The sequence below is a fragment of the Crassostrea angulata genome, chromosome 7 (assembly GCF_025612915.1).
Source record: "Crassostrea angulata isolate pt1a10 chromosome 7, ASM2561291v2, whole genome shotgun sequence".
NCBI classification, from domain to species: Eukaryota; Metazoa; Mollusca; class Bivalvia; order Ostreida; family Ostreidae; genus Magallana; species Magallana angulata.
The window spans coordinates 39,541,543-39,568,426 of record NC_069117.1 but is presented as its reverse complement, the minus strand read 5'-3'; the positions used below and the strand labels follow the sequence as shown (position 1 = coordinate 39,568,426).

Sequence of the window (26,884 nt, the reverse complement as noted above, 5' to 3'; positions counted from 1 at the left end):
ACTAACACGGAAAATACGCGAATTTTCTTGATTTTTTTTCTTGCCTTTGTTTCAACATCTATACCACTCCTTTTGTTTGCATTTAAATAATAAATAAAATATATCTCGCACAAATTCAATGTATTAGCTTCCAAACCAGCCCATCTTTGAGACTCTGCCAGCCATCGTTATAGCTAAACCCCCCTGGACAAAAGAAGTCGTTAAATTTTACTAAAAGGGGAATAACTCAAAACCGAATGGGGATTTTCCTCAACTAAAATATGCAACGACAACATCACGCGGCATGTTATCAGTCCTGAAAATTTCAAAACAATCGGTGAACAAACGAGCGAGATATTAAGGATCAAAGTTGGCGTCTAGAAGAAAAAAAAAAATAACTAGACACGATCTCGTTGCGAGCAACGAGGAGGTCTTCCGTCTGATTTTAGAATTTGTTCTATCTTGATTTTGCTATTTAACAGCTAAACATGATTTAGAATAAAAAAAACAGGGTCTACATTCTAGGGGGCCAGATACTATTTTGTTACAGGTGTAAGAGCTTTGTTCAACAAGTGTTTAGAATTCGTCACTGTTCTTGAGATATCTTAGAAGAAAAAGTTTAAGGGGCCGGTCCCTTATCTCCTTATTGGAGCCGCTGAACCAAATTTTGAAGATTGCATGTTGTTAAGTACGTCATTTTTAGCATCTTTTCTTCTATACTGCATTTCAAATATTTTTTCTTTCTGAGATATGGGTGATCAAAATTTTGGACTTTTGACCCCTAAAAAACCCTCATTACATGACATTACATTGCTTGGATACATAATTGTAAGATAAACATATTTGCTTCTATAGCCTTTCACAAAATATCCCTCAGTAAAGAGCTACAGATGAAAGACTTAAGAGCCCTTTGGTCCCCTAATTTGAGGGGCCAGCCCCTTTTTCTTGATATCAAATAAAGGTCATTTAAATTTCAACACATTTTGTTCAACAAGTGTTAAGAGATTTGTTACCGTTCTTGAGATATATAGGAAAGAACGTTTTAGGGGCCGATCCCTTAACTCCTTATAGGGGTCATTTAACGAAATTTTGAAAATTGCATATTATTTAGTACATCATATTATTTTTCCTTTTTGAGATATGGGTGATCAAAATTCTGGACTTTTGGCCCCTAAAAACCCCTAATTACGTAACACACGATAAAATCATTACATTGCTTGGATAAATAACTGTAAGATAAACATATTTGCTTCTATAACTGTTCACAAAATATCACTCAGTAAAGGGCTACAGATAAAAGACTTTAGAGCCCTTTTGTCCCTTAATTTGAGGGGCCAGCCCCTTTTTCTTGATATCAAATAAAAGGTCATTTAAATTTCAACACATTTTGTTCAACAAGTGTTTAAAAATTTGTTACCGTTCTTGAGAAATATAGGAAAGAACGTTTTAGGGGCCGATCCCATAACTCCTTATAGGGGCCATTTAACGAAAATTTGAAAATTGCATATTATTAAGTACATCATTTTGAGCATCTTTACTTCTATACTTTATTTCAAAATATTTTTCCTTTCTGAGATATGGGTGATCAAAATTCTGGACTTTTGGCCCCTAACAACCCCTAATTACGTAACAGGCGATAAAATCATTACATTGCTTGGATACATAATTGTAAGATAAACATATTTGCTTCTATAACTGTTCACAAAATATCACTCAGTAAAGAGCTACAGATGAAAGACTTTAAAGCCCTTTGGTCCCCTAATTTGAGGGGCCAGCCCCTTTTTCTTGATATCAAATAAAAGGTCATTTAAATCTCAACACATTTTGTTCAACAAGTGTTTAGAAATTTGTTACCGTTCTTGAGATATATAGGAAAGAACGTTTTAGGGGCTGATCCCATAACTCCTTATAGGGGCCATTTAACGAAATTTTGAAAATTGCATATTATTTAGTACATCATTTTGAGCATCTTTACTTCTATACTTTATTTCAAAATATTTTTCCTTTCTGAGATATGGGTGATCAAAATTCTGGACTTTTGGCCCCTAAAAACCCCTAATTACCTAACAGGCGATAAAATCATTACATTGCTTGGATACATAATTGTAAGATAAACATATTTGCTTCTATAACTGTTCACAAAATATCACTCAGTAAAGGGCTACAGATGAAAGACTTTAGAGCCCTTTTGTCCCCTAATTTGAGGGGCCAGCCCCTTTTTCTTGTTATCAAATAAAAGGTCATTTAAATCTCAACACATTTTGTTCAACAAGTGTTTAGAAATTTGTTACCGTTCTTGAGAAATATAGGAAAGAACGTTTTAGGGGCTGATCCCATAACTCCTTATAGGGGCCATTTAACGAAATTTTGAAAATTGCATATTATTTAGTACATCATTTTGAGCATCTTTACTTCTATACTTTATTTCAAAATATTTTTCCTTTTTGAGATATGGGTGATCAAAATTCTGGACTTTTGGCCCCTAAAAACCCCTAATTACGTAACAGGCGATAAAATCATTACATTGCTTGGATAAATAATTGTAAGATAAACATATTTGCTTCTATAACTGTTCACAAAATATCACTCAGTAAAGGGCTACAGATGAAAGACTTTAGAGCCCTTTTGTCCCCTTATTTGAGGGGCCAGCCCCTTTTTCTTGTTATCAAATAAAAGGTCATTTAAATCTCAACACATTTTGTTCAACAAGTGTTTAGAAATTTGTTACCGTTCTTGAGATATATAGGAAAGAACGTTTTAGGGGCCGATCCCATAACTCCTTATAGGGGCCATTTAACGAAAATTTGAAAATTGGATATTATTAAGTACATCATTTTGAGCATCTTTACTTCTATACTTTATTTCAAAATATTTTTCCTTTCTGAGATATGGGTGATCAAAATTCTGGACTTTTGGCCCCTAAAAACCCCTAATTACGTAACACATGATAAAATCATTACATTTATTAGATACATAACTGTAAGATAAACATATTTGCTTCTATAACTGTTCACAAAATATCACTCAGTAAAGGGCTACAGATGAAAGACTTTAGAGCCTTTTTGTCCCTTAATTTGAGGGGCCAGCCCCTTTTTCTTGATATCAAATGAAAGGTCTTGTAAATATAAATCTTTTTTGCATTACAAGTGTTAACAAAATATTTTTCAAAAAAGAGACAAACTAAGAAAACCATTAAAAATTACGACGTTTTTTTAGTCTCAATTTTCGGGACCAGGCGAGCGTAAACGCTTTTTGAGCATGACAAATATGAATGCCAAATAGCACATCTACAATCTCTTGTCTACAATCCCTGAAAGTTTGAACTCAATATCTTTTACCGTTTAGGAGGAGATCCCTGGACAAGCCGACCCTCTGAAAATCGTTAAAACGTCATTTTCTCAAGAACGGAAATGACGTCATAAAAATAAAAAAATGTATATTAAGTTCGGATTAATATCTATTAGATCTGAAAGTTTCACGAAAATCGGCCGAGCCATTTTCGAGAAATCGCCTGCACAAATTTTGTAAGAAAAAAAATAATAATAATAGGGAAAAAGAAACTGAACGAAAACAATAAGGTCTTCCGTTGGAAAACGGAAGACCTTAATAAGAAATTTGAAATTTTTTCAGAATAATAGTAAGGTCTTCCGTTGGAAACGGAAGACCTTAATTAAATTCCACTGTTTATTACCTTATTTTCTATTCAATTTTTACATGGTCACAGAAAAGTGGGCGGCCAACTCCATGTTAATTCAATTTTTTGTATGTAAATTTGCAAAAATTCTTTGCTGCGCAAAAAAGTGGGGGGGGGGGGGGCGGCCCCCCTGGCCCCCCTGATGCTACGTGCCTGAGAAGTGTCTAAAATGGTTTGAAGTCTGGTCAGAAGTTGTAACTTTTAAGGAAACTTCAAGCACCCGATGTTACGTGCCCGATTTACTATTAAATGTAGACAATTTCATTGAGATTCTGACTTTAACATATTAATATTACATCCAGTTTTTTCTTCATACATTGTAGGCTGCTTTTATGTCGGGCATTTTCTCTGTTGAAAATAAATGCATTTTTTAAAATTTTGTTTACGTTTATTGTACAACTTATCTTTTTAAGAAAAGCAAAGCGAAACGACAGATTTAGTGCTGCAAAATTATACCCAATCCGGTCCATAAATACCACGATAATCGTTAATCACGTGGTTTGTATTATCTAGGTCATTACCCGTACAGTGTATCATGTAAACAAACCTGATCGCGGAAGGTAAGCTGTGCTTTGTTCTTGTTTATTTTTGCTCTTTACAACTCTGTATGAAAAATCGCAAGAATGTCAAGAGACAAACACTCTTTTTATACAGAGCTGTAATCGGTATATGTAGTTACTCGGAACATTGCCAATAAAAGTCAGCTGATCTGTTTATTTACGTCGGTGCTAAAACAACTCAATATAAAACTAATATCAGACTGATAAATCATTTGCTTATATCAGACTGTCAAATAGGTAAGACTTCACTATTATGTAATGTTTACTATGTTTTGCTTACTCCGATAACTAAAATAGATTTCAAGTATTATAATAAGTGTATAAATGTATACATGGTGCACAAATAGTCTCATTTGACAATGAAGTAGATGGTCTCAAATTGCTTTCGAATGAACTATGAATAGGATTGCCTTTGTAACAGCATCTTCGCTAGCCAAGGGTTTTCGGTTTAGGGGAGCAGAGTGGACCAAATACCCTTGGCTAGCGAAGATGTTTTAACAGTCTCATATATAGAATACTTGTGGGTAGAAGGGGGGAGGGGGGTCAACTCTAATCCAAACTAATTAATAGTTAAACTAATGTGGTTTGTTTGCTATGATTTTAGTGCAGCGAGACTTACTGATATAGATCCACGATAAAGCGCACGATGCAGGATCACGCAGGTGAGTGACCAAAATTTTACTCCTGTATGCCACCTGAGTAAAAAGCACTGGTAGATATAGTACCTGCAGTGTCTATAAATTGTTACCTTTCGCTTTGGATTACTGGAACCAATATTATATATAATTTGCACGAAAGTAATAGCAGATGTTGATAAAAGAAAAGTTAAAAAATATAACGTTTAACACATTTTATTTCAACTACTACCACTTAACAGTGTGCAGGTTGATACACTTGTACTATCCTAATACAAGAGATTGTGTTTTCAAAGAAATTGAGGTTATTTACAAGTACATGTACAAACAAATGAACAGTTTACTTTTCTGATTCCGGAAACAAAAGTTCGATATTTAAACAAACATTTCATCATGTTTGCGCCAGAAAATCAAATGAACTACTATTTTTATTCCAGCTGTAAGAAAAAATAAATAAAACTTTTGAAAGAAAAATAATAAAAACATACACATATACTTTGTAAAGTACTTAAAACAAATAAAATACGATAACATTTATATCAACGACATATAAAGATCAGGTGTTTCTCACGCTTGCAACACAATAACAAAGGTATGTGTAAAGTTTAATGCATATGTTATTGTAAACTAATGACAAACAATATGTTTATTATCAGGAGTTTAACTGTATAGACCATAATTAACTCTTTTTTTCAGAGTATGAGTTCACTGATAATTTCAAGCTTCCAGAAAAAGCCATAAAGGACTTTGAAGAATATGGATATATTCTTGTCAGGCAAGATTCTCTCATTATTAAATCTAACAATGCAAAGTCGTTTTCTAAACGTGACAATGCATTGTTTGAATAAATATTTAAACACCGTCCAATGTGACTTTTACAAATTTCACTCAATATAAATTACACGAGGGATATTTATGTGTAAGCAACTGATACTAAAAGGGCACTGCACTTCGCTTTTCCAACGTTCATAATATTAATGTATAAATCCTGCTAAAAGAAAAGACCGAAATTGTTTGTAATCATTATGATATTAACATAAGACTCCTTTTTAAAAGATTTATCTTCTTTTATTGTACCATAATTATTTTAATATAACCACATGGAAAATTGGTTGTGTTTTCTATCCCAGTCAACTCCAAACAAAGTTCAAAAAGAAAAAATGTATAATTATATCAAATTTTTTTTATTTGGTTACTATCTGAATCGTATGCTGTATCAATAACATTTGGTGATAACGAACAGTATTCAAAAGTCCAAAAGAAAAATATAAAACAGGAGCAGAGCAAATACGGCCTCTTCAAAAATAAGATGTAAGATCAAGGCCATAGAGGAGAGAGCATCCTCTGTTGACCGATCTCAGTACCGCCGTGTGCTCTTTGTCGTAATCGTGAAAACGTAAAAATTCGGAGACAGTTCGGTGAATGATAATGGCCTAACAATAAATAAAAGAAATTCAAAATCAATACATGAAATGAAAAACCATTGCTATTTGATGAAAACATTATATTTTCAATTTTTTTAAATGGGGCGTAACAATAGAGATATTTGTTGCCACATTTTCTTTATTTTCTTCATTTTAAGTGCACTTGCTTCTCTGATAGGGAAATAAATGAGCTAGGTGTTCAACAAGTACTGTTAGTTGTCAATTATAACAAATGTACACATTAAAGACTACTATTACGAATTACCAACCATTTCGCTATGCATAATGCATTTTTAACTTTTATATTCTAAATGATAAACACTATGTTACACAGTATACTACTTAACATGTACATAAGAATCAAATTTTAAACGATATCATTTCTAGAGATAAAATTGTACACAGTACACAGTAATAAAATCAATGTTGTTTATTTGTTGAAAATGTGAAATACCCCCCCCCCCAAAAAAAAAAAACAAACAAAAAAAAACAAAAAACCAAACAACAACAAAAACAAACAAACAAACAACCAAAAAAGATATCATATTCTGTTATATGCCAGTAATTTAAAAAATTCACCTACAGGGGTCTGTTGGACAAAGAAGAAATCAACAAAGTATTGACTGTGTTACAGAGCAGTGACGCAATGATGAAAGAAAATTATGAAGTATGTGATTCTGACAAGCCATAACCATCGTTATTTTAATGACAATAAATTCCAATTATGTTATTTTTTGATAAATGACATTCATTTTTTTTTTAAATTCTGTGCATTGTAAATTGTAACTAAATGTGATAGTTTGAGGAGGTCAACAAAGATAAAAAGACGCAAAGGATAATTTGGTCACACCCAGGTAGTGACGTCACAGGAATGGTTGCTCGCAGTGAAAAGGTAGCGGGGACGTGTGAACAGGTACATATAATTGTTGCTTAAAACACGCTTGGTATTTCATTGAGAATATACAGAAATTCAGTTAAAAACGTAAATAATTTTATAGACATTTACGGTTACTTTTCTTTCAAACGTTTAGCTGTTGGGAGGAGAAGTGTACCACTACCATGGAAAGATGATACTTAAAGGTGCACAGAAAGGAGCTCGGCATTTATGGCACCAGGACTATGGGTAAACTCATACAACGATCACAAAATTAATGTTCATCTAGCTGTTCAATATAAACAAATCCTTATTAGCGTCTTTAGGGGCAGGTTTTGATTCGAACATATTTAATTATTATAAATTGTTACAAATGGATTGGGCACAAGCTATAAAAACTTAATTTGCCGTCTCCTTAGGTACTGGTACAATAACGGGTGCCTCTTTCCTGATATGATGACAGTTTTCATTCCATTAGACCCGTGTAAAAAGGAAAACGGCTGCTTGCAAGTTAGTTAATTTCATTTTCATAACTATGCACTATTCTAACATGATAACATATTGCTGATGCTAAAATCTCAGCCATGAACAGTTTTAAGAATAGGATACCTAAACAGTGAATATATCAAACAACAATTGCAGATTCTCGAGGGTTCGCATAAGTGTGGTAGGATTGACCATCATCCTGTCCTTAAACAGGCAGAGGCAGATTTGCAACGAGTGGAAGAGGTCAAGAAAACCTGTCCCCACAAGTTCGTCGAAATGAATCCGGGTGGGTGATTGTCGTCTAGATAAATACGATTAAGTTAAGAAATCGCCATATTCTGAAAGTTAATTTAATATTAAAGCAAAAAAAATCTAGGAAACCTGTTTAATTGAGTCCAAGTGAATAAAATTATTATAGTTGTACAAGGTTTTGTTTTGTTTTTTATTGTGTAAAAAGGTTATGGCAATGAAAAGTAAAAAAAATACAGATTAAAGCATTGAGTATAATATTTCAGGTGATGCCTTATTTTTCCATTGCAATTTATTGCACCACAGTTCTGACAATAATAGCAACATGCGTAGATGGGTGTATATTTGTACGTACAACAAAGCTAGCAATGACCCCGTCATAGATCACCATCATCCGCGTTATACTCCCCTTGTTAAGGTAGGTAAAAGTCTTATACCTTGTATGACCTTTGCAACTATTTCATCATTATTGGTTCTAAATTTCTACTTGAATCACAATATTTTTTGTGATGACTGTCATTTTTTAAATTATTAATTTACGTTTCATTAGGTTCCTAATTCTGCAATAAAAGAGTGTACCAATTTCACCGATATGAGCGGGAAGGAATTCATTCACCCTAACCGTAACGCCAGCCTGACGTCACACATTCAGATTGTACATTAGCCGTTTGTTTTACCAGAAATGAAGAAACTAAGAGACCAAATAATAAACTGTTTAAATGCAGTATATCTTAACAAAAAAAAAGAAACTTTTAATTCATGAAGGTTTAATTATCGCACAAATAATCAGAATGCACCGAGAAATAAACTATTTTATGTACTTATACTTAAAAATACTGAAATTATATCGTAACTGTAATTTCAAAAATTGAAGAACTAAGAACTGCCAGTCGATTTTTTATACTAATTTCTAAAAATTGGATAATTAATGAAATACATTAAGCAGTATATTAGAGTTTGATTTTTTGATGAAGGAACGGCAACGACAATTTATGCTTGGATGTCCGAGATGATGGATCGGTGATTAATTTAGTCCAATCTGTTGTCTAGCAGTAGTGGCAGGGGTAGTCACGGATGACCATTACATTGCTATAATTGATGCAGTAGTCCTGGTCAGATAATTGTGCCATCTAGAAGTTCCTACACACTGTCTCATTTACACATCATATTGTACAAATGTTTCACAAAAAAATATTTTTAAAAATTCGCTTTGTTTCAAAATAATGCCCCTGTATTGTTTACATATTTTATTGGATAACTACTTTGAATTAAAAATAAACATTGTAATTCAAAAAATAAACTAAGCAGCACTTTTCATGACCAAACTTAAGGTCAGACGACACGTTCCCCAATTCTAGATAACTTTTTCCAGGAATTTGTTAATGGTTTACTACTACTTTGACAAGCTTTGTTGCAAAAAATTAGGGTACCTTACCAGGCATTTCTGCAAAATACTAGAGTATGCAATTTCCTATATAATCTTCTTGAAAATACACTTGAATTGCTGATATAAAAATAAAAACATCTACAGCACAGCAAAATTCACTAAAATAGAACTATATCTCCGCCGGGGCGGGGCTTTGAACTCACGACCTCTAGAACCTATACGCTTCTGGCAGTGAGCGGCCACGGTTCTTACCACTCGACCATGTACACATATAACCAAATTCAAGTAAATTTTCATCATTTTTAAAGTAATTATAAAATTAATATTTTTTATTGGAACTCTTTATTACGAGGAGATTGAAAAAAAGTTCTCGAGGAACGTGTCGTCTGACCTTAAAAAAGTAACTGTTTTTTCTGTGTCTTCCAACATGAATGTTGTTCGGGATTTTCATGAGAATTAGTTTTTTTAAGTCTTAAGTTTATGTTTTTTATCTATATATAAATTTAAGATTAAATAAGTCTGAAACCAAACCTTTTAAAAGTTTTAACATTGCCTTCTTCATGAACAACGTTGTTCATGCAGTACGGTCCTCCTGTACAAGCAACAAACGACCCTTTGTATACACTAACTAGATCACAAGGAGTGTTATTGAAACTGTCCACATGTGTAGAACATGTACGTGTTAAACAAATTATTAAAGAAACTACATTAATTTGTGCTCAATAGTTTATTTCTTTGGAGTAAACAAGATTGGTACACTTTATTTCTTTGTTTCTTGTATCTAGAAAAAAAAATATCTTTTTTGATAATTTAATTCTAGTTGTAACACTATATTATTATGATCTGCTTCTCTTTTTTTTTTTTTACAAAACAAAGAATTCAGAGTCATGGAAATTTAATGTTGCATTGTTAGAATAAATCTATTATTACGATATAAAAGATAAGTAATATAAGTTGAAGATGCGTAAATTAAAGAATTCAAAACAAATCTTCAATCCATTTTACTTACTTCTCGATAGCGTTTAATTCTCCTTTTCTCCCTTTTCCCGAAGGAGGTCCCCAATGTTACTTGCCTCAGGTTCTCTCTTGATTGATGCATGTATCTCTGCCAACAGAAAACACAAATGTTGATTTTTTACTGCATATTACAAATACTATTATTATACCTCATATAAATATGAATTAGTTAAACAGAATTTTATTGGCTGATATGGTCACGTGACCATCGTGTCCGACCTGCAACAAACTATTCAGATATTTCTTGTTTTACTATCAGTTCGAGTTAAAGGAAAAGACCAGAGAATTTCGAGTAACACAGACAATAAAAATCTAAAGATGGTGAGTTTTCACTAGCCAAACAGTGAAGATGTTTGTGTATTATTAAATGAAAAAGACACAGCGAACAAGAAAGGATCAATGAAAGTGGCCGTAAAATGTTTTCGGGTCTTTTTAACCGAGAGTGAAATGTCGGCAAATTTTGAAGACTTGCCAATCAAAGATTTGAACAAGTCGTTAAAGACATTTTACGTTGGTGCAAGGAAAACATCGGAGGATATTTTGAAGAAAGGGCTGGTGATCGTGTTTAAAAGAATATCAGAGGCAAGTGAATTGACAATATCTGTAATAAATTGTCCGAGGAATATTTTGGAATCACATATTTGTACAGAATATGTTCGGAAATGAGATTAATTAGTCCAAAACTAGTGCAATCTTTTGTGCGCCGTAAATTGCAGTTTTTTACTATGGGAGGTACTGTAGCTCCCAGGTCGTCCATCCGAATTTTTTCAGACCGGGAGCTACAGACCTGCAGCTAGTAGGTCTGTAGATTGATTTGTTCATGATTTGAACAAACTTGAATCTACACTACCTGAGGATGCCTCCACACAAGTTTAAGCTTTTCAGGCCGAATAGTTTTTAAGAAGATTTTGAAAAATACCAACAAATTTTCAATAATTCTCAATTATCTCCCCTTTGAAAAGAGCGGGGCCCTTCATTTGATCAAACTTGAATAGCCTTCACCTAGTGGTGCTTTGTGCCAAATTTGGTTGAAATCTGCCCAGTGGTTCTTGAGAAGAAGATGAAAATGTGAAAAGTTTACAACAACGACGACAACGACGACAACGACGACGACAGACAACGGACAAATTGTGATCAAAAAAGCTCACTTGAGCCTTTGGCTCAGGTGAGCTAAAAAGCATTTACTGCGAGGACTTGTATGGGTTGTACGAACAGTGGTGGTTGACGACAAAGAAGAGGATTGAAGTGTAATGGTGGTGGCAGCCGCAGAGGAATTGGTAGAGAGAGTAGATGTGGCGCTTTTAGTTGTACTGATCGTGCTTTGGGATGTTTGGTTATTGTGTCCAAACGCACGGACTTTAAAAAAATAAACAATAAACTAGATCTCGTTACGAGTAACGAGAAGGTCTTCCGTCTGATTTTGTTTTATGTGATGCAATGAAATATCGATACTCTCTGCCAAATCTGAGTTCCTGGTGAAACTAGGTTTTTTGTCTCGAGACCGGAAACGGACGAAAGGAAGTGATTAATGAAAATAAAAGCTAGTTTTTCTTTATACATTTGCCTAGTGTACATCACTGTTTATTATCCTAGATGAAACACCAAAGACACTCAGTTAAACTTGTTAAAAACATGAATTGTATGAATTCTTCTCGTGAGTACCGGAAGTGACGGTTGACAAAAGAAACCCGTTAAACAATTCTTCAATCAATTGTCGATCATTCATATATGTTCGTGTCTCAATCACTTACAGTGACTAAAATCTCGCGGGTATCAAATTTGTAAAAAGAATATGTACGTAAGATATTTGATAAAAATCACCGGAAGTAGAATATGTTTGATTATTTAACATATATAAGATTTCAAGAATATGTTTGCTTATTTAACATATATAAGATCGTGTAATGATATACTGGTATTCATTCCATGTAAAAAAAAAAAAAAAGGAAAAAAATATTTTAAGTGCTTCCGGTGTTGACCGGAAGTGACAACAATTCAAACAAAATAATGTAAACATGGATACATACTTAGGGCTATCATCTCACAAAGTTTGGTTGTTCAAGTCATGACTGTTTTTGAGACCTCGTGGAGTCATTGTTTGGTTTTTTTTGTCTCTTCACAGGAAACGGACACACGGAAATGCTCAGCAAAAGTTAAAACTTAGTATTTCTTGAACATTGGACACTTGTACTTTATTGTTTATTAATTGAACTAATATTGTCAAAGAAAAACAGTTTAACTTTCAAACAGCTTGATTTGTTTTAACCCTTCCGGTTAGGACCGGAAGTGGCGGTTGACAAAATGAAAGCGATTACACGCATTTTCTATCGAATGTCTATTATCTATATACGTCTCGTGTATTGATCACTTTACTTTCTGAGATTTCGTGGGTAAAACATTTATTTTAAAAACGCTTTCTGAGATATTTGAGATATCTCACCGGAAGAAGAATTTTTTGTTTTTATTTCACATCGGATACATGACATATGTAAGGATTATTACTTTTATTTCAATTCTATATGAAACAAATTAAATGTAAAATCAAAAAAAAATTGAAGTGCTTCCGGTAACGACCGGAAGTTATGACGAACAAAACAAAATAATTTGAAGACATCTACAACTATAGTTCTATAATCCTACAAAGTCTGAATGCTCAAGTCCTTATCATTTTTGAGATCTCAATGCCACAAGCTTTTTGTCGCGGGACAGGAAACGGACAATAGGAAATAAACGTTGAAAAAATTAAAAATTGGATACTTGAGATATAATTTATTTCTATCACTCCTAAAAATTTCAAGAAAATCTATTGAGCCATCTCTGAGATATCGTGTATTTAAAGAAGGGGAACAAAATTCGTACCCAATTTTCGAGCCATAGTGAGCTCTTAAGAACGGCGCCAATGGCGTAAAACAAAAACAATAGGCACAACTTCAGACTATGGTCTACCTATCCTGAAAATTTCATATTCATATCTCTGATAGTTTTCGAGATGAAGCGTGCAAAAAATGGGTCGAAAAAGTGACAAAATCAGCAATAAATCGGTACCGGAAGTGACGACGGCAAAAATATTAAAACCAAAATAAATTCAGATCACTTCCTATCATCTGTGAAAAAATGGTGTAAATCGGTTGGATAGTTTCCGAGAAATCGCGTGCACAAAATTTGTGGGAAAAAAAATAAGAAGAAACTGTACGAAAACTATAAGGTCTTCCGTTGGAAACGGAAGACCTAAAAACATCATAATGCAAACATTAACATACTATGTCCGAGTAATCTTTTGCATTTATTTTTCATTTTGACATACACATTGAAATTCAAATATTGAAAACAAATAGTTTCTTCCGATCATTTGCAAAGAAAGAAATTTTATAACTTTCTACATGGCGGCTTGGATATCCTAGGCCTATGAATGCGTCTAAAATCATAGTTTGTTGATAGGTATCTGATTTGTTTGGCATTCATACGAGTTGATTTTATTATTTGAACTTTTCAACAGAACTTGATAGAAGTTGATATTATGATCGTGGACAATTTTATGTAACATTTGCAATAATACAACTCTAAAGATAGGAACAATGTATTTTGTAATATTACTTCTGGGGCAATTATCCGAATTTCTAAATGGTTTAATTTCCTCTAAACTATTATTAGAATTCAAAATTAAATTAAAAAATGATCAATACTAGTGGATGGTTTTTGAACCTTGATATTGTTGTTATTTAACTATGTACATCTATTTCTTACATTTGATATCGGCTATCTTTTACAATGTTTAGACAATAAGTCTTTGTAAGAAGTAAATTTCAAGTTAATACCTTTCCGGAGTGTAAATATCAAAGGTTGCAATTTGACATACACCAATCGTTTGCATTTAACACCGGCAGCAAGCATAATACAAATAAAGCGATAGAGAAAGGAGATATAAGAGACCTGGTTGGGTTAATGGGTAATTTGTGACTGCGTCAAGATGTTTTAAGATGATATCTGGAATGTAAAATATCATTAATGTTATTTGAGATGTAATATCGAGCAGGTATTTTTATTTGTAAGTTTGTTGTTTTCTCCTTTTTAGTATATCTAAAGTGGAATAAATGTAAAAGAATTTTTTACCTACACATGCCAAATCAGTGCAGCAAAGGTTACTATCGTCTTCAAAACACTGTCCCCTCTTAACAAATGAATTTCCAAAAAAAAAACAAAAACAAAAAAACAAAAAAAAACTATCATTAGATATCAAACGTTTAATGCCTTATCGCGATATTTGTAATGGTACAATAAAAAAAAATAATGTTTACTTACATTTAAGCATGTTGCGTTTTGTGGTTGTGGCTGATGATTGAAACTAATTTGACAAACTTCACATAAAATTGTATTCGAATGGTCACATATATTATGAGTACAAACAGGACAAGGTATGTGTCCATCTGTGCTGGTTGGATTTGCTGTAAGTATAAAACATATACAATCTTTTGAAGAAAAATTGCTTAATTATAGATAGATAGATAGGTGCCATATCTTTTGTCTTTTAGTTTTTTTTTTTAAAACAGTATATCAGACATTCGGCTCATCGTTTACAAGTACTCGCTAGATTCTTCTGTTAATCTACGGACCAAACCTTTCTCCTGCCTTCTTTCGAATGATATCTAATCAGTCATACTTTTTGTCTTCTAAATCATATCAAAACACTGTAAGTTGTTCAATTATCTTGTTTTTTTTATTATTATCTTCGTTTGATTTAAAAAGTGTTTTTTTCTGTTTCAATTGTACAATATTTTCCAAGAACGTAGGGGAAGTTGAAGTGGCAATCGCTTATGAATTAGCAGAAGCAAAAGAAGTTTAAAAGATACAATGTGCAATATTATGTATTTCAGAAATCATCAGTGCTCTAGGCCGCAAAGGTTTTACGGCTTGCCCAGTAAGGAAAGATTAAAGACAAGAATCCTCTTAGCATCAAAGAAAGAGAGAGAGAGAGTGAATCACAACTAATTTCGTCTCATTGCCTACATGTAGAATAGACGTTTCATTTCAGCTCTGTCTTGGTTTATTTATTAAATACTTTTACATTTTTTATCATGTCGACGTCCACTAAGTATAACGACATATACATTTGGACTCTATAATGACTTTCTATGGGAATTTAAATTCCAATAGAATTTGAACAAAACTCCCATAGGATTTTGAAATCCGATAGAAAATCTTAAATTCCTACAGGAAAACTACCTGTGTGAATCAAATTCCTGCAGGAAATACTTTTTCTCCTGTAGGAAATTTAACTTCTGTAGGATGTTAAGAAAATCCTTTAGGATTTTTTAATATTTCCTGTAGGAAAGTAATTTCTCCTATGTGAATTATTGTTTTCCTATGGGATATTATTTTTTAAAGGTAAATATCTTTCCCTTCAGGTGAGACAAAGTAAATACAAAGTGGTTATACCTATGTATGCTCTCCAGGCAATGGTCTATCATTTGACATATATGGATTTTTAAGAAACTGCATCTTAAACATCTAAGCGGGTGAAAAAATGCCACTTTGGCACTGGAAATATTGTCCGGTACAATGTTACATATAGAATGTATTGAATTATCAGGAATACAAAGTGCTCCTTCCCAAAAACTTTTAAATGCATTAAATATGACTCAATAGTCTTATATCTTATACACCCCGAATATTGTGTTATTTTGATAACTTAGGAGATAACTTTAAAACGAATTTTGACTGTCATTACAAGTAAACGCCAAATCATTTAGAAAGAGTTGGTGAGAAAGAATGATAAATGGATGGAGAATATACTACATTATATAAATAGTGCATGTTTGGGAGGTTAACAGTTGAAATTGACACCCCGAGGAAACCATTGTCAACCGACGCAAACAGGCACTATTTATTTTATTATACTGAATGTCTTAATTTTAGAGATTTTTTTTACTGATTTTATATAGAAATGACGTGAATTCCACGGCAAACCGTACGTGCATAATTTTCGCGCATGTAACAATTCGTTGTGTTACCCGTTGCTAAGTGTGTTACTAACGCTGAGGGTATTAGAATGGATTATAAACTGCGTCTAAACCAATCAGATTTCAGTATTTAACATGAAAGTATAATAATAAATTTTGTTAACGTTTGACGTAACAAATATATTATGTTCTATAATCACATATTTGACTTTTTCAAGATGTTGGAATATCAAATTATAGTTTATATTATATAAACTAACCTATGGTTGAAGCTACTGTTGTTAAAGGTTGGTATAATTCTGATAAAAATAAAAGAAAACTTCTGTAAAGCAGCAAAAACCAGTTAATTCCATCAGAGCACGCTTTTTTGAAGTGTTTTTACAAAAATTGGTGCATTTTGTATGATGTTAAGATTTTTTAAAAACTTCTTTATCATTTAAAATTTTGATCTATCGATTGATCATAAAACTACTTCTTTGAGATAGATAGATAGATAGATAGATAGATAGATAGATAGATAGATAGATAGATAGATAGATAGATAGATAGAAAAATGGAAAGATAGATATTACCACTGCATCGGTCACATGTACGTTTACATTGGAAAGCAAAAAAAGATGAGGTTGTCACCTTTATAATTTAATATAAATTTTGTACTTAAAAAAGTGGATTCTTATTTTCATTTGGAAAAAACCTCACCCAGGGTAGTTCCAATGGTGGAAGCTAAAAACATCAAATTGAAATAATTTTTTTAGAAAATATATTCTATAATGACATATTCCATATTTTTAAGATGTTGGTATATTATACAAACTTACGAATGGTTGAAGCTACAGTTGTTAGAGGTTTGTATGTTTCTAAAAAAAAAAAGAACTTCTGTCAATATGCAACAAACCAAGCTTTTTTTTAATTTTCTAAAAAATTCGTATGATTATTACATATTATTTAAGAGATAGATAGATAGATAGATAGATAGATAGATAGATAGATAGATAGATAGATAGATAGATAGATAGATTACCGTTGCATCGATCACATGTAAGTTTACATTGGAAAGCAATGTCGTACTTGGTTCCTTCCTGAGGACTTGCGTAACATACACCCATGCTTTTAAACATGGCGCAGTTCTTCAGCTCATCAACACAACTGTTGTTTGTTCCTTAAACATAAATCCATGCAAAAATACATATATACATAAGACCATGCATACGAAACATTAATTTATGTTACAGTGTGACAATTGAGGCGAACGCAGCATTTCGAGCACTATCGTTTACCACATCCCATAGATATAAGTCAAATCTATCAACGGTAAACTGCTCGTCGGTTTTATTTCTCTTTTGTTTCTCGTAGTTTTTTTGTTTTAATTTTTCACCTGTCTCATGTTTAATTTTCAATTCGTTTGTTTTTGTATGCTAAATAAACGTTGTAAACAGGTGCTTCTTGTAGGTGTAAGATTTCTTTTTAAATTTTTGACCATATGCAATATCTACAAAGAATATTCAACTGTTATATATATATATATATATATATATATATATATATATATATATATATATATTTTACCATTTCAACGAGTTGGATAAAGCAAATATAAAATCACACAATCATAGATGTTCTATTTATCTCATATGAACAGTATTTTTTAGTTTTTGAAATGTTCCCTAAAAGCGACGATTGATTTTTTTCTTTTCTAACGTTAATCGATGGTGCAACGCGGCGTAAGCAGCTGATGTAACCTTGCGCTGCTCAAAATAGTGCGGATTTGAATTAGAAAGTTTTTCGCATCTGAATATGAATTATCACTGAAATAGACTTTGTTCTAAGTTTTTGTTTTTCTCTTATTTTGAATTAAGCCTTACATTTACAAAAGAAATGTTGCAGATTAGATTTTAAAAATTAGATCGCGTGACCTCATTACTTTGAAAAGTTACGAATGCCATGGATTTGAATGACTCAATTACTAGAAACATAACGTTACGAGAAGTTGTTTATTTGTGTGAAACAAAAACCAAATTCAAAACAATTCAATCAACTGGAAGTTCATTATATAAATGTAGCTGGATTTTATGTTCATTTTGATTTCTTGGCTGGTGGTGGCTGGAAGTCCTGGGAGGCATTTTGGTAAGTGTAAACATTCATATTGTTTATGTGCAAGATTGCCCCCGCAAACAGCGACTGGGCCTGTTGAATGCTTCCTGCGGCTGACGCTTGTCCGTGTGGACTTGTGGTTGAATCTGTATTTTTCGTTGTAGACAATATTTTGGACATTTCTTTTTGTTTTGTAACTGTAATTTCGGAATAATTGTTGATGGAATTCACATTTTTGTGGCCAGTAACTTGCATTATATCCGTAGGTGCTATATTGTTTTCCCTGAGTTTTTGGACACAGTATTTTCTCGTGCTTGTGTTTGTGAGGCGCTTTCCAGAATCTGCAATTTGTGGACATTTTTCAATCATTTTCCCCATAATTTTCCCGATTTTGTTTACTCCAAGCTTTTGTTTCATGAACCATTTATCGCTTTTTTTGTCCGACAATGGAATAGTGCGGGTCGCAATATAAAAAGGATCGTTTGGTTCACGAAACCCCTGTGGTCTTAAACTTGCATATTTCTTATAAACTTCAATTGGGTTGTTTTCATTCAAATGGGGAATTGAAAATATTTTGCCAAGAACTGTTCTTGTGTCACGCGTGTTAGCACCGGTGCGCGTTTTTGTTTGTCTCTCATAATGCTGTAAATATTCTGTGCCATCAGGGTTTTTATGTAATGAAATATCACCCCAACAGAGGTTATAGTGTTCCTGGTGTCCACGCAACCCTAAATGGATGGCATTGTTAAACCATACCGTGTTCAACAGCGACTGGGGGGAGGTAACTCCTAGAACTCCGGAGTCATACAGAATATTAATATCGTCGTCAGATAACGGATCTGCTTTTTGTGGCCTATTGCCCTTCCCTTTTTGTTTAAGATCTTTTTGTTTGGCTTTCAGAGCTTGTTTGGTGGCTGTAAATATATTATCAGGCGACTGCATGATGCTTGCTTCGTAGCGGTGTCGTCGAAGGGCTCTATCAATACTGGAAATCATACTTCTCAATGATATCGGTTCAAACTCCTCTCCCCCCTTTTTCCGAACGCTTAATATAAAATTGGCAATAAACACATCTAATTCTGTAGGAGAAACTTTGTAGAATTCACGCATTTCATTTTTGGAACGAAGGAAAGAACTGAACAAATTGACATCATACAATGTTTTTCTCAATGTGTTTTTGTTTTCTTTATCTTGAATGAATTTTTCAATTTCTTGACTCTCGTAATGAACAAATCTTGACTCATTGTGATTTGACAAGTTTTCTTTCAAAATTTTGGCATTAACATCATTATTTTCTTCTGAAAGCTCTGATTCAAATAATGCACTCAAAACTTCTAAACGCTCAATTTCGGAAATTTCTGAATCAATAACTGGCACTGGCGTTGATTTATGGGTTTTCTCACCTTCTGAAACTTCACCAACAGCTGTGTTTAGATTTTCTTCGCTGTCAATGTCTTGAGTTTTCGATAATTCATTGCAAATGACAAAAAAATCTCCGTATTTCTTTTCTTCACTCATTTTCCAAACGCCGTCAAATTATTAAGCAGAAGATTTTTGATAATTGATTGTTACGTCATTTTCACGAACGTGATTTAGATCCAATTAGGTCCTATTCATATTTTTTCATAATTTTATTATTTATTATTTTACATTTGTATTGAAAAATTAATTTTAAAAACAATTATATTAAAATATAATTGTTTTTAAAATTAATTTTTCCATACAAATGTAAAATAGTAGCCTAATGTTCAATACAGCTCCACTGTTGAAGCGAGGGGCTGTGTCAAAAGTAGTTCCGACCGGAAGTATTTGATATAGATTTACCCGTGTGATATAGCAAAGGTTTATCACACGGGTAATATACACCACACGTATGAGATAAATATATATATATATATATATATATATATATATATATATATATATATATATATATATATATATATATATATATATATATATATATATATCCAAAGTCTCTTTTTCAATGAATAATAAAAAACTTTTAAAACACTGTTTCAAAATATTTCGACCGTGTTACCGGTCTTCATCAGTCGGTGTTTATTGTCTATAGCAACACAACGTAGAACATATACTATGACGTCACAATATGAATACAGTTTGGCAAGTGACGTCATACAACAATATTGCGCCACTGTGTGTTCGTCAGTATAAAAATGCATTGCTGACGAACACACAGTTGAGGATTATTCTGTAATAGGTATCGAAAAATTGTACAAAGATGAAACTTACAGAAAATTCAGAGAAAATTTGTGGAAGAAAAAATCAAATACTTATATACCTTTTGGTATAAACAAAAGGGAACATTATTGTCTTTAGACTACATTATTACTGGTTTGTATAGACATTTCCTTTATTTTATGTCCCGTTATCTATACATTTTTCATTTATTACTTGTTTATGTACTAATTACGGCTATCACTGTGCTTTCTATAGATTCTCACCTTTATTTCATATGTTTTTGGCGCAATATTGTTGTATGACGTCACTTGCCAAACTGTATTCATATTGTGACGTCATAGTATATGTTCTACGTTGTGTTGCTATAGACAATAAACACCGACTGATGAAGACCGGTAACACGGTCGAAATATTTTGAAACAGTGTTTTAAAAGTTTTTTATTATATATATATATATATATATATATATATATATATATATATATATATATATATATATATATATATATATATATATATATATAACTCTCTCTCTCTCTCTCTCTCTCTCTCTCTCTCTCTTGTTACAAAATGACGAGTCTGTTATTCCAAAAAATTTTTTTATTACTCTCCACTTTTGTATCAATATGCAGTAAAGCATGAAACTTGCATATTATAATCATAAAACAAATAAAACAAAAACTAATCAGCCAAGAGATCAAAGTTTATACAAAAATAAAGAGAATGTCTTCCCTTGAAGCTGCGAGGCGAAAAAGAACGATTCATGATTGGCACTCTTTTTATTTAAAGTGATACGGTGACTCAAAAAAGTTGTTTTAATTTTTAGTAATGAAAAGGGAAATAAAAATAAATATATGGGATGTTCACCCATTTTGTCACCACTTATCAGTTTACAAGTCATTAAAACTCATCCGGAATTCTACATGTAAACAAACCAAGTTGTTTAGGACAATGATTTGAGTGTCGGGTGATTGCAATTATTGTCTAAAAATTGTAGGCTGATGGCCCTTGTACATGTACCTGTCATACTACGTTTCAAACAATCTAAACATCATCAATGTTGCGGGAAAAGTACACTGTTTAATCAGCAAAAACAAGATAATTTTTAAAAAAAATTATGTATATAACTAAAATTATGGACTTGATATGTTGGTCTTAAATACAGGTGAATGGGGTGTCGAGAACTTTCAATTGATACAGATATAATATACATTATAAGTCACTTAATTCTGCCAATTGGGACGTTATTTCTACTAGCGTTAGTTAATTAATAAAAATCGAAAATATATTGTATAAAAAAAATTGTTGTCTCCTTCAGAAGAGTTCAAATTCATTTTCTTAAGCGCTGATTGGTAAAATAGTAAGGTCGTGTGAAAAAGTGAAACTTTTATTCTACATGTTTTAACAAAATATTTTCTTTTAAACGAATATGTCCGAATTTTAGCACTTTTTGGAATCCTGTTTTCTTACCCCTACCCTTTTCTAAATAAAAAACATAATCCAAAATAAAAAAAACCTGATATGCACAATTTCAATGTCTCTGTTATTTAAATTCGTTAGATTCCCATTACCTGCACAGTCTTGGAGCCTTTGTCTGGAAACTCTAAAAATTTAAAGGGGAATTTTAAAGTTAATGAAATGTTTTAGATCTATTAGCCCTGAAAATTTGAGCAAAATCCGTTCAGAAATGAGCAAGCTATTAAGTCCCGAAGTTCGCGTCTAGGAAGGAAAAAAAGGAAACTTTCGCTAGCACAACTTTCGTTGAAAATCAATTGTTGGTTTTTAAGATATGAAGCCTCAAAGTTCGCGTCTAGAAAAAAAAAGTAAAAAAAAAAAAACAACAGAAAAATCTTCGCCAGCACAATAATAGTAAGGTCTTCTGTTGGAAACAGATGACCTTACAAATGATTATTTTTTTAATTTTGATTAAGCATGTTTACAAGTAGGGGCAGAACAGTTGACTTCCTTAAGAAATACTACACAATATTGTCGGATGGTCAGTCTCGCTATTTATTTATGGATAAATATATATATCAATATTCATTTTCCTTGTTTTATTGTTAATACATAAAAGGGTGACACATTTTCTTTAAAAGGCATATTCTAATAGCTTTTCATAGTAGCTGTTTGTCTATAGAATCTGCATATTTATTTACAAAATTTGAAAATGCGAACGGTGGATGACGACAGACGGTATAATTAAAAATAATTAAAGATTAACTAGAGTGTCTTAAGTGATCTAAACGGATTTGATTACCAATGGTTGATGACGTTGTTGTAGGTGGTGCAGTTGATTGTTGCCTTGTTGTGATAGTCCTATACGTTGAAGTTGCAGCGCCTGATACATGATGTGTAGGCTGAACTTTTAATAAAGAAGTATATTTTTATGCAAAACAATTCTGAGAACAGAGAACTTTTCAGAAAAACTTTTTATTTATTTCTCTATGAAGCCGATTTTATTGATAATGGAAATAATCTGCTTGTTTTTACAGCGTTCGATATATTATACTAAGGTACTTTGTTGTGCTCTAATTTGTCAAAATCTTTTTATTAATGCATTCAATATGTGTTGGTATACGTTTGTGTCACGTATCGTTGGGTGAGAGCAGCTTAAGTTAGGTCTAAGCTTAAATCCAAAGTAAGAATAGTTATTTTATGACGTCACATCGACAAGTGCACCGCGATCAGTCAGTTATTTATCGTCGTTGGACCTATTTGACTACAAAGTTGCACACGTAGGTAATTTTAAATGTAGTTGAATGTTTTTGTAACCATAACAATTGGAAATAACTTTATTTATTAGGATTTTTGATGACTTGTTGTTTTGTATAATGTCATAGTTGACATTTCCAGTACTCTCTGGTCGGCGCGACCAACCTCAACAGTAAACCTTAACAGTGCTGCGTAAACACATGTATTGCGTTATTTTTTGGTAACTTTAGAGATAACGTTCTAACGCATTTTAAAATGTCATAAAAAGTTAACACCAAATCGTTTAGAAAGAAAGAAAAATGGATGGAGAAGATATAATATTTTATCACATGTTTATCTCAATATACAGTGGATATCACTCATAGGATAAATTTCTGATAATCCACTGTTCGCCTTACGCCATGTGACGTCATATTTAAACATTACGTAGCTTTAGGCAGATTATAGACGTAGGATAAAAAATAACAAAATAATTCAGTAGAAAAACCTAGAGTTATAAATATGCAGCATTTAATACTGTTTCAGAGTTGTGTGTTTTCTATCAAACAACAGTTATGTTCGAGTATGTCAAATTCTAGAATATTTCATCAATATTTAGTCTCAACTAACGGTGTTTATAACTTCAGAATGTGCATCAACTATGATTCGTCAATTAGTCAATTATCCAAAACCAATTTAAATTAGTTTACAATGAATTAGCCACTCAAATTGCAATCGAAATCAATTTTTGTCTTTAAATTCCAAAAAATCATCCTTTTTTGCAAAAAATTGGTAAAAATAAACTAAAACTCTATGTGGTATATTTACATGTATTAACTATAATTTAGGTACAAAGCTAAAGGGCCATTTCGAGTCGTACAGTAATAATAATCCTTATCTGTTTTAAGATCTTTCGTTTCCTTATTATACTGATCCAATATTGGGTTCAAATAAAAATTTCCCCCTTTCTTTAAAATACTGTATAATCATTTTTAATTTCAATGACATTAATTGAACCAATGAAAAAATTAAATTGCTTTAAACATTCATTTCTCTTTTTAAAATGAGGATGTTTTATACAGATCAAATATTCTAAAGAAGCATTGGCAAATATTTTGAAATCTTACTTCAAATCTTCTGATCATTGCAAGTATGTGTAAAGTGATTTTCGAGTATATCAATTACATATTCACATTCATTCTAAATTGACATTTTGCACAGGGTAGGGTTTTATCTTTTAAAAAAAATTCAGGGATTATAATGCTCTCTACGTACAATTTACAATAAAAGCGTTCTCTTTTAAAATTACTATTTTCATTATCAATTGTTTTGATAAACTTGACCCACTCAGCAATTTGTATACAGAATATAAAAACGAAAATAAAAGTTTTCTCAAAACCGTTGTTTTGCTATTACTATGATATAATTATTACTTGTTGTAGCATGGGATAATGCATGCGCCTTTGTAGTACTTGCTCGGTCCGTTGTTTTTGATGTGATGCTTGCACCGGTTGTTGATTGAATTGTCGACAGAGTGCTTTGAAAATTTGTTCCAAATAGTTTATCTAAAAATCATTTTACTCGTTAGATACTTTCATATTTTCAATAGACTTTGAGAAAAAATAAAATACAACACATTAGCATTATTGTTGAGTTTCCGACAGTTCATCGTCGGGACCCACGGGTTGGTTTTCTAACCGTTGCAGTGTAACGGATAGAAAACCGTGAGCTTTGACGATGACGACAGTGTTGCCTTAAAATGTAGGATTAGATAAAAAATTCTTCTGTATTGTAGCGAAACATACCTATGCATTGATAATCGTGACAGCAGATGTATAAATTTTGACTGCACTCTCCCTTTAAAATTTGAATAAATTATATCAGAATCGTGTTAATCACATCCATATATATATATATATATATATATATATATATATATATATATATATATATATATATATATATATATACCAGTTTGTCTATAAGTCGGATTATATAGATGCATAGAAATGAAAATACTTTTACTGTACCTTATGTTCACAAGTTTTAAACCGATGCAGCTGAGTTTCATGATGGGTATAATCGTGATACACGCAAGTCTCGCAAGGGATGAAACTACAACCATGTTTAGTACAATTTGGACAAGAAATTCTATTGCCTGGAAGAAATAGTTTACTACATTGTCAATTGTTCCCAAATTAAATCCTTTTCAACAAATAGGATTCCATATTGCTATGAAGAATTAAATTACTCTCATCTCCATGATCATTATTTTCTATGCATACTTCTTTTGTCCAAATTCTATAGCTTTACGAAAAAGAACTAAACTAGGAAACTAAACTAAAACTTAACAAAGCATGTTGCAATATCCAAAGCATACCATTTAAAGAGGCTCCAAATTTAGGAATATTTCCAAACACGCTCTCTACAAGTATAAAATTTAGCAAAATCTTTGACGTACTTTGTTACGCAATACAATAATCGCTAAATATGCACATATTTCTAAATAAAACATCTTAAATACGCAATGCCCAACACGGATCCTACTTTCAAATTACTCCCTTTTGTTGTTTAAAAAAATTAGTTGCAGTTGTGGGAATATGGGTTGAAACATAAACCATTGCTGCAATCTATTAAAATCAGTTCCACATATATGACACTTGTGCTACATTCAAAGCTGACATCAATTTTTAACCAAAACATTGTTCAAATACGTGTGATTCAAATGCATTTAAAAGTTTACATTTTATAAACTCTTATGAAATTACTGCATTTTGGTTATTATAAATAAACTAAGATTTGAATGATTGCACTCCGAATTCTTATAGCCCTACTTTAATATATATTGGTCCGATTAGAGTGTTTGTAGGGTTACAAATACTACCTCATTCAGAGATTGTTATTCAAGATTGCCTGACAATCGTAAAATGGATACGTGAACGGATTTCACATAATATTTTGCTATTCTTCTAGAAGCTATTCAGGCATGATGTATATTAGTTGGCGTCATTTTTTTCAAATATTTATAAAATCAAAAGCATTCATTATTGTGGACTATGGTGCGTATAGAGTTAAGTCGAGTTTCCTACCTCGTTGTACACCAGAATTTGTGGTATAAAATCAAACTCAACAAAAACAGTATTCACAAGATATACCCCATCGGCTAAGCATTAAATTTTATATATATTATGATTTCATATGATGTGAGTTTTTAAGATATATTGGTACACAAATCTTATAAGAGATCTTAATGATCATATTTTCAGTTTGTACTAAAGAAAAAAAATATTTTGATTATTCAAGTACATACATGCATGTATATCTGTTTTAAAATTTATATAACATATTCTTTACTTATTTAAAAAGTGGAAGTGCCTTAATTTCTAACTGAAAACTATTTTTAGGATTAAAAAGATTTTTAAGAAGTTAAATGAAATTCTTTCATTTTTAAACATATCATCGATATAGTTGACAAATACCGCCAATTATCGAAATGTACCTGGATATTTCGGTTATTAGTTTTTTGCTATTTATTATTTTTCTATAGAGGTGTGTCCAATTACACTAACTTTGCCAATTAAAGGCGTTCGGACTCCCCAACTCTTCTTTAGATCCGCGAATGAAAAGTTTTGGTATAA

At 32.0% G+C, this 26,884-nt stretch overlaps 2 protein-coding genes and 2 long non-coding RNA genes across 5 annotated transcripts; 1 reads left to right on the top strand and 3 right to left on the bottom strand.

Moving 5' to 3' along the window:
• The first annotated feature begins 4,137 nt into the window (after positions 1–4,137).
• LOC128157247 (L-proline trans-4-hydroxylase-like) lies at positions 4,138–8,849 on the top strand. Of its 2 annotated transcripts, none has more exons than XM_052819705.1 (10): positions 4,138–4,233; positions 4,838–4,895; positions 5,565–5,643; positions 6,878–6,959; positions 7,092–7,205; positions 7,324–7,415; positions 7,586–7,676; positions 7,809–7,938; positions 8,168–8,319; positions 8,452–8,849. In XM_052819705.1, the coding sequence occupies exons 2-10, from the start codon at positions 4,880–4,882 to the stop codon at positions 8,563–8,565; spliced, it is 870 nt and encodes a 289-aa protein (XP_052675665.1). In that variant the 5' UTR covers positions 4,138–4,233; positions 4,838–4,879; the 3' UTR covers positions 8,566–8,849. The 2 variants fall into 2 exon arrangements, with proteins under 2 accessions (XP_052675665.1, XP_052675666.1); XM_052819706.1 differs by lacking the exon at positions 4,138–4,233 and adding an exon at positions 4,328–4,470.
• Positions 8,850–10,306: 1,457 nt separating this feature from the next.
• LOC128156876 (uncharacterized) lies at positions 10,307–14,742 on the bottom strand. The gene is made up of 5 exons (XR_008239773.1): positions 14,605–14,742; positions 14,416–14,473; positions 14,236–14,289; positions 11,491–11,661; positions 10,307–10,393 (listed from the first exon to the last, which is right to left on the bottom strand). It is a non-coding gene; the product is annotated as an uncharacterized LOC128156876 (long non-coding RNA).
• Positions 14,743–18,335: 3,593 nt separating this feature from the next.
• LOC128191326 (uncharacterized) lies at positions 18,336–19,937 on the bottom strand. The gene has a single exon (XM_052863402.1). The coding sequence runs from the start codon at positions 19,869–19,871 to the stop codon at positions 18,336–18,338; it is 1,536 nt and encodes a 511-aa protein (XP_052719362.1). The 5' UTR covers positions 19,872–19,937.
• Positions 19,938–24,698: 4,761 nt separating this feature from the next.
• Positions 24,699–25,354, bottom strand: LOC128156877 (uncharacterized). The gene is made up of 3 exons (XR_008239774.1): positions 25,277–25,354; positions 25,052–25,103; positions 24,699–24,811 (listed from the first exon to the last, which is right to left on the bottom strand). It is a non-coding gene; the product is annotated as an uncharacterized LOC128156877 (long non-coding RNA).
• Between the last annotated feature and the right edge of the window lie 1,530 nt (positions 25,355–26,884).